The sequence below is a fragment of the Pterocles gutturalis genome, unplaced genomic scaffold (assembly GCF_000699245.1).
Source record: "Pterocles gutturalis isolate BGI_N339 unplaced genomic scaffold, ASM69924v1 scaffold31077, whole genome shotgun sequence".
Lineage (NCBI taxonomy): Eukaryota > Metazoa > Chordata > Aves > Pterocliformes > Pteroclidae > Pterocles > Pterocles gutturalis.
In genome coordinates, this window is record NW_010113776.1 from 17,102 (window position 1) to 25,835 (window position 8,734).

Sequence of the window (8,734 nt, forward strand, 5' to 3'; positions counted from 1 at the left end):
GTCCTGCAGGCTTCTCCAGGATTGCTGGCATCATCCATGGCCCTAGCTCCTGGCCACCAAAGCAGCAGTGTCCTTTTGCACAGGGACTGTGCTCTCCTGCTGATCCACTGGCTCCAGGTCAGTGCTCCTGAAGGGCTGGTGTGTTGCTGTATTGGTCAGACAGCTGGGGAATTGCTAACTGACCTCTGAAACCTCCCAAGGATGGAGAACCCCACCACCCTGGTTTGTTGTCCCAGGGCTGCACCACCCTCCTGGGGAAGGAGTTCCTCATAGTGTCCATCCTGAATCTCCCAAGCCTTCCCTTCTGCAGGAAGACAGGAAATTTCAGTAGAAGTCCTGCTTGACTGAAAAGGAAGCTTCTTGCACTAAAATGCAAAAAAAAAAAAAAAGAAAAAGATGCAATGTAAGAATGAATAACACAACAGACAGCAAAAGGATGTAGTAAACATTGCTTGTTTGGATACTTAGAGGTGGCATCAGGCAGGTCCAAGACCACCTACAGCTCGGACAACAGGATTCTACAGGCAGGCTAGAAGTTTAGGAAAATGCATGCCCACTGATGGCTGGGGGGATGAGCATGGTGCAGGACAGTATGGAAAATACTACGATGATCAATGGATTTTTGTAGCATCTTCACAGGCAAAGCCTGCTCTCAGATCTCTGTATTCACCAGCATGGTTTGGGAGGGAGATGGGAGGGCCAAACGTGGGATTTAAGCACTGCTTAAAGAACCTCATATCCACTGGAGTGGACTGCACTCACCCATAGAGGCTAACAGTGTTGGCTGATGTTAATGAATGGTTGCAATGTGAATAACATGGCAACTGAGAAAGGGCTGACTTTTGAAAAGATTAATATTATGCCCACTTTTAAGAAGAGTAAGGAGAAGGATGTGGAAAACAGCAGTCTGTAAGCAATATCTCCATCCTTGAAAAAATAATGGAGCAAGACTTCTTGGAGATAATTTTCAAGCATGTGAAGAGCAGGAAGGTAACCAGGAAGAGTCCACAGGTCCAGGTTTTGGACTTAACCCTAGTCCCTTGTTTTCCCCACTCAGCTCTTCACTGCAAGATCTAGTGCAAGCTTGAGAAGTCAGTCACGTCTGGCTCTGCAGAGATCTTGTCTCTGTGTGCTAACATCTGCATTGCTGGTAGTGACATTGAGAACACTGGATGGAAAAGGAAAACAGACTCCAAGCACAGGGCTGCTGCCTCGGGTAGACAAGAGGTCTCGTATGGGTGCATTGTCCTCGAGTGCATAGACATCCTGCAAATGGGACATACGCAAATAAGAACAGATCATGCTAAGGCAAAGAGCAAGCCCACCCATGTCAGACTCCTTCCAAGGGGGTGAAAGGAGTCAGCAAACTCCAGCTTAGACCTTTTCTTCCTTCTAACAACAGCCTCTTGGTTTTTTTTTTTCCCATAGTTGGAGAACAGGAAGGTGTAGCAGGGTAAACATGTGGGATAAATGTCAGAGAACTCTGCTCATGCATCTGGGCTTTGGCAGGCAGATGGAGCTGGAGGTGAGACGGGAAGCTCCGCTAAAGGAAGTATGATTTCACAGCAAGAGAGTCAAAGGATCCTTTACAGGCTGCATGCTGATCTAATCCAGGGAGGCTGTGAACCAGTGGGATGAAGGGTGAAATCCTGCTGACACTTCTCATCTGTTTCTTTCAGCAAGGGACAAAATTTCCACACAGGGCTTTGTCCAGCCTCTGAGCTGTGTGACTTGTGCCCATTCCTCACCAACCCCAGCAGAAGAGGGGAGCAACAGCTCAATATTCTGGGGACCGAAGTAAGAGAAAGTGAAAGGTCCCTCCTGGACCGTTTTTCTGCCTGTAGATACCAAACTTTGCACCATGAGAAGAAGACACCCACGATTCTTGTGCAATGCCTTTCAGGGTCCAAAAGCTGATGAAAGATACCACAGCAACCACCTACTCTCCACGACCACGTCCCTGTCCAAGCCTTCTGCTGTACCCCAGTCTGCTATCAACTTCCACACAGTGATGGTCTTGCACTGTCCCCAGTGCTCCAGCAGCCAGCCCTGGAGGGATGAAACAGGCAGGGACCAGTGGCCTCTTCCAGAGCCCTGTCCACATGGTCTTCAGAGCATGCCTCCAAGCAACCCTGAGGGCTTGGGGATGCCCTGCCCACTGCGCCAGCCTGGGCCCCAGGGGCTGATACCTAGTCACAGCTCTGAACAAGCCCACCTGTTCCAGAGAACTGGGGACTCACACCAGCTACTTAGTCGTAGCCAGAGTCTTGCAACCAGAAAGATCTAAGAGATCTAAGAGACTATTTTTATGACAAAGTGCCAAAGAACACAGGCAAACGTTTGCAACAGTTTCCCAGGAATTATTTCTCTATTTCCACGCACTAGCCAAACCCACAAGCACCCAGGGAGCAGGCAATGGCCTGTTTCCCCCAAGCAGCTGACAGCCTGGGCAAGGACTTGCATCCCCAGCCCAGTTTCAGGAGGGGTTTGCGTGCTGTCTCCCTACCCACAAGTAAACGAACCACCCTACGGTTTTCTAGTGTCATCTGGGGACTCTTGGATCTGTTTCTCTAACACTGGTAAAAAATTAGTAGTGCAGAGAAAGTCACTCAGGGGGCAGCCAGAGGGGGAAAAAGCTGGAGAAAGTTAATGCACGCAGGCTAAAGCATGGCCCTGTCCACGCCATCAGCCAGAAATCCAACCAGCTGGAGGGGTAATTCACAGCAATGCTGCCAGACATCATAACTGAAAATACTTTATTGGACATCAATAGTAAAGTAAGAACATTGGATTATACATCCATTGATACATAAATGATAAAAATGCAAAAGCAAAACAATGTACAGGAAACCCATAAGCAGTCCAGTATACAAGTAACATCCCAGGGAAAAGCTGCATGCGAGAACCCTTCCTCATCCTATCAAGCAAACAGTAATCCCAAAGAAACCAAGCATTAGCCTCTCCTTTGCAGCCATTTGTTCTGGGTTTCAACCGTTACAGACAGCATCACTTTGAATGTTGCAGCTGGTATTGGAGAGGAAAAACCACCACCCACCACATGTCATGACCAGAATTCAATTCTGTGCAACATGAGCATTTGTAGGAAAGGCCTCCAAAAATCCCAGGGAGAGAAATTTCATGTCCAGGTTGAGTCAAGAGCGTTTTGTGAGTTTGAACAATATAGTTCACACAGGGACAATAAGATCTGGAAATCACGGGCCAGCACCGAAGGGTGAAACAAGCAACAGAAGGCAGCTTTGGCTTTTTACATGGCTTGTGGCTTTAGCAGTAGAAGAGACACTAAGTGACAGTTTCTTGCACTGCTAGTGTCTCTGCTGGAAATGGTTTTCAGATTTCCTGGTTTTCTAGTTTCCATTTCTCTCTTCTTTCAAGGCACATGTGTAGAAACCTTTGATTGCAACAGCCAGAAACAAGTGCTCAGATCACCTCCATGATATTCAATGATTTCAACATACAGCAAAACAAGTTGTTGTTACACTAACTTTTTTCTACTCTTCAGATAATCTTAAGGCAATAAAAAAAAAAATCACTTAATTACAACAGGAAGCCCCTTTGCATAGCCTGTTAGCAGACAGACACCACTACAGCCCAAGGTCCCAACTCTTCAATTTACAAAAGGCTCAGCACAAAATTGAGGTGCTTTCTGCATGGACCTGGGATTTTCAGTGGAGCCTCAGTGAGTATTGGTGCTGATCTGCCACCTGTGGGAGCGGGGCCCTGCTTCTAAGGCACCTTTGAAAAAATAAAGTCCTCGCCCGTGTCTCTGTTACTGGTGCAGGTTACAGCTACACCAACGTTTACAGGCAGACGTTTGACCTGGACTTCTGTAAAACATCCTCTTCTTGTACCCCTTTGTATCTGCAAGAGCTGGAGCCTGACCTGCCAAAAAGGAGTCATGCAGCAAGTCTCCTGGCCACCAACACCTTTTAAGTGGAGGGGGTGAACTCTTTTTCAAAGTAAGACTGAAAAGGCAGCTGGGTATCTCCCTAGTAACTAAAGTCTCCATGCATACTTTCGAGCCACTGCTGGCCTAAGAAGAATGCACCGCCCCCAGTCCCTGCAGGATCCCACCCCTGCAGTGCAAGGGTTCAGCAAAACCTTCAGGTCTCAACAAAAAAAGCAAAACAAAACACCAAAAAAAGCAGTGGGGAGGGAAGAGGCAGTGCTGAAGATAATCCCCAATACAACAGAGCATCCCTGATTTCAATAGCCTTCAGCACAGGCCAAGGAAGTGCAAATTGCTGTGGTCAGAGCTGGTGGCAAAGTACTCACCAAAAGCAATTCAGTTCTTAGTTCTGGCTGAGAGCTTTAAATCACTTAAACCAGCTCCAAGGGTGTCAGCCCTTGAGGCTTTCATACTGTCACGGGAAGGAAAAGCAGAGTGTCTGTACAGGTAGTGCCCTGGTGCACTGACAAAAAGCAGTACTAAACATGAGCATGTCCCTCAAAGCCTGAGAGAATCAGAAGGGAGTTTCCCGATAGAACATACACATTGCAACAGGCTTCAGGCAAAGAAAAATCGAGTGGATGTCAGGCCTGCTGTGAGTATCTCAGCACCACAGGAGATTTAATGGACAAATATGCAAAGCAAATATAATACATGGCTTATATATAATGACGCACATAAAACACCTACTAGTCTGAAGATAAAGGAGACCTTGAATCATATCCTATTATGCTGCACTCTATTTTAATCTGGTATTAAATATACTGCTTATGATATACATAATAATTACTTTTAAAAGTTATTAAAATGTTACAACAACAACAAAAGTAAGAAGTGAATTCAAGTTTTACGCATGACCTTGCAAGAAAAATTTTGGTTTCAGGAAGCTTCAGACAATGTTTAAAAAGCGTGGTAACTTTCTACCACTATAACAAGTGTCAGCAAATTTTAAGGCCATAATTTCATAGCTCAATTAAATTAATTAATCTTTATTTCAGAAAAAAAAAAACCCAACCCAACCACCCCCCTGATCCCCCGAAAAACCTAGGTGGCAGTGTACTGAGGCAAAAAGTCACTATCACATCCAGATGTAAGGTTATCTGAAGCCAGTGGGTTTTGCAGATGCCACCTGTGTAGCTTCCACCCTATGCAGAGAGCTCACTGGCAAATTCTGCCAAACTCTGGCTGAACTCACTCAAAGCCACCTTTGAGACTAAAAGAAATAATGACATTCACTGAATCCAGAACTGATTGTTCAACACTTGCTCTGCACACAGAGATGATGTTTTGGTCACTATGAGAAAAAAATATATGATATTGTCTCCCCATTAAAAAAAATCTAATGCAAAGCGTAAACTTGTACAATTTTAGCAGCATTTTACAGACCTTCATAAAGTAAAACCAGGAATGAATTAAAAGGAATGTTTTCATCCACCTCATTCAAAACATAAAAATATCATGGGCAGTAATTACTGATGCATCACAGTCATAATCAGTAAAATTTGGGTCCAGCAATTCACTCAACATGGGGTGCACCGCAGCAGATAGATCAGATTCAACATTTTCTGGCAAAGTAAATATTTACAACTCTTATGTACAGCTTCTGGACTTAAAAACCAATGGAGAACCAGAAAATTGTGTAAAGTCAAGTTTAAAATTAAAAAAAGAAAAAAAAAGAAAAAAAGCACTTTTCCAACCAATTTGGAGATGCTTTGGCATGCCAAAAGAAGCCTTTTTTTTGTTGTTCATTTCAACTGTTATAAAACCAGCAGATATAAAGCATCAGTGAGGTCAGATGTCCTGGGCAACACAGGCAAGGTCTCTCTTGTGTCCGTGATGTTAGCTGTCTGGCGAGCCAATATCCACTGTGATCTTTGTATACAGAGGGTACTTGTCAGTTCTTAACACCTTGTAGGATAGTGTATTTAAGCCATCAGAACTCATTGTCTCCCTTGTGTGAGCAATTCGGTCAAACCTGCCGAAGGGGGAAAAAAAAAATAAAGAAGGGGAAAAAAAAAAAATGGAGAAAAAAAAAAGAAAAGAAAGAAAGGAAGGAAGAAAAAAAAAAAGTTTAAACAACCTGAATTTCCCAAGACATTTTTATAGCCGCTCAGGCGGCACCTCCGGTGTTTTAAAAACAGCCTGAGTGTCAGTATGGGTCCCATAAACTCCCAGTGGGCAAAGGCATCCCTATGGGGTCAAATTATAGCCAGGAAAAAGCAGCCAAGCTTTAAATCACACAGGTCATTTTCCAGCTCTGCACTAGAGCATGGGTTTTATATACCAAAGACAAGCTGGAAACAATTGCTTGGGGCTTAATTTTCATCATTTAAGAAAAAAAGATGCAAGAGGTGTTTCTGCCATAGTGAAATCTTGGGGAAAAGGTCTGTAATAAGGTAATCAACTGGAAAGGGGAAGGGGGCAGCTTACAGTGGAGGGAACAGAGGGGTCGGCAAGATGGCTGCAGGCTTTCTGCAACTGGGCTTTTTGCACAGCAAAGAGAAAGCCAAGCAACCAGAGCAGCCAGGGCAGGATGGGATTCCCTGGGATTTGCTGTGGAACCAGGGGGGAGACACACCTTTCAGGGTTGGGTTCATTCTTCCGGTCCCGGGAATGCCAAAAACTGCACTTCCCAATGATGGCATCTGGACGGGATATCCCCATGCCTTTAAACACCAGCCTGAAAAAAACAAGTACATTAAGCATCCGTGACAGGCAACAGATGTGGGATGCTCTGCCACACCTTCCACAAATGACCACTGTTTTTTGGGGTTTTGCCTTTTTTTTTTTTTTGAGGATGTTGCTAGTGCATTTGCAGGCTTGCTAATACTGAAAGGGGGAAAAGCCATTCCCTTTCCAGGCGCGCACATCAGCATGGGGAAAAGAGACGTCCCCCTGCCAAGGATCTGCTTATTCACCACACCCTCACCTGCACCGCCAGCTCCTCCAAAGCCCAACACCCAGATTAACCTTGTTCCAGGCTGTAGACTGGACTCTGAAGGGGAGGCATCTAGTTTTTAAGCCATCTGGAAAGGAGCCAGAAGAGCATTAATTTTTCAGGATGTGAAAGCTGCAGTGCTGGTAAAACCTGAAGTGAATGGTGGTGAAGCAGTATGGGGGGTGGACACATGGTTTATTAAACAGAAGTGCTGAACCTCAGGAAGACACAAGCACTTTCAGGAAGACCCTTCCTGAAGCCCAGAAGAGCTCGGAAAGCCCAGAGAAAGACCATGCAGAACGGTTTTGCCATCAAGAAATGTGAAGAGGGCTTCCCAAACCCAAGCTCCCCATGATGATTTCTCACAGTGACCACCCTGGGGATCTGAAGCCCTAAGGTAGTACAAACCAACGTCCACCTTCTGCCCCAGTCTTCGCACAGGGGTGGTCCCAGCCTCCCATGTGCAAACACCTTCCTCCTCTCCTGCAGTTCTGGGCCTTGCCTGGCTTCCTTCTGGGCAGGAAGCAATGGCTCATGGCATTATTTTGAGCTGCTACAGCCTGACAAACAAAGCTCCTCTGGGAATTAAGGTATCCGCTACCAGGCTGCAGACCTAGGCAAGCCTCGGGCTGTGCTGGGCTAGGTGGGTCAAGGTCTTCTCCACCCCACCACGTGTCCCACGTCCCCTTCCTTTCACCAGTGCAGGGAGACCCAAAAGCACACTGCTCCAATCCATGCACCAGCATGGACGCTTGCAAGGCCATCTAGTGAACAAGTGGTATGTGCCTGGGGCAAGGGTGGCACTTTTCCAGCCAGAATCAGTCCCCAGCACACCTTGGGAGCTGTGAAAAGGGGTGCCAGCTGAGCCCACAGGTTTCCACTGTGGGAGTGAAAAGACACCCTGTCACCCCACACCTCAGCGAGAACAGCAGGTCTGTGCTCATCCCCACCCCAGAGGCACTCTGGATGCCAAGAAGTGTATTTATTTACCTGTTATAAATGTCATCGTCTTCGCCACCCCAGCCCCAGTAATTGTTCGGGAACCCGTTGATCTTTGTGAACTGCTCTTTGCTCAAGGCAGACACACCTCCGAAATACTGATTGTAAGGCAACCTGGAAGGAGGAAGAAAAAGCCATCAGAGGAGGAGTGGTGCTAGCCAAGGAGCAGCCTGCCCATGTAAAAAAGGGCTTGTTGCTGTCCTTTGCCCCAACCCACAGTAAGCTAGCACCCGCTGCAAGGTGCCTCCCTGCAACAGGCAGCAGCACGTGTTTTGGTGCCCTGGGCTCTACCCCAAGGCAGAGGGAGCTGGTGGGTTCAGTTCCAGATAAGAGTTGGGAACTATTTTGCAACCAGCAACAGCTGCAGCCTTTCAGTAAGAAGTACACTGTCCTCAAATCCCAAATCCCAGGCTGGTGAGATGTGCATCACCTTGCCAAAGGACAGATGGGTGACATGCATGCCTGGGAGCAGCAAGAGGTCAGTGAGGTATCAGACGTGATGCAAAGCATTCTCTTCCTGCAGCTCCGTCGCTTGGCTCCACGATCCCCAGTGCCCTAAAGGAAAGCTCGCAGCCCAAAACTGAGACGGCAACATGAACTTGTACACACAAAGCCAACCAGATCCTTCTTAAAACAGGAGGCAGTTCACCACGGGATTGGGGACAGATGAAATTCAGACCCACAGCACCAGGAGAGGGCCCATACAGGGACCATCAGGACCTACTCCGGACCTTGTCTCTGCTTCAACAAGCAGAAGAAACCCCTGAGACCTGCATTTCTGCCCTAAGCTTCACCTAGCTGCAAGAAAGAACTGCAGCTTCTGTGGTGTC

At 46.7% G+C, this 8,734-nt stretch overlaps 1 protein-coding gene across 1 annotated transcript in view; it reads right to left on the reverse strand.

Annotated features, from left to right (window-relative positions):
* Positions 1 to 5,648: 5,648 nt before the first annotated feature.
* The window catches only part of B4GALT1 (UDP-Gal:betaGlcNAc beta 1,4- galactosyltransferase, polypeptide 1), a gene marked incomplete at its 5' end in the record, with an annotated part of 11,614 nt that continues 8,528 nt past the window's right edge, over positions 5,649 to 8,734 (reverse strand). The window contains 3 exons of the mRNA XM_010074627.1: positions 5,649 to 5,942; positions 6,546 to 6,647; positions 7,896 to 8,018. Coding sequence (XP_010072929.1) covers positions 5,807 to 5,942; positions 6,546 to 6,647; positions 7,896 to 8,018 — 361 coding nt within the window. The remainder of the gene's footprint in view (positions 5,943 to 6,545; positions 6,648 to 7,895; positions 8,019 to 8,734) is intronic.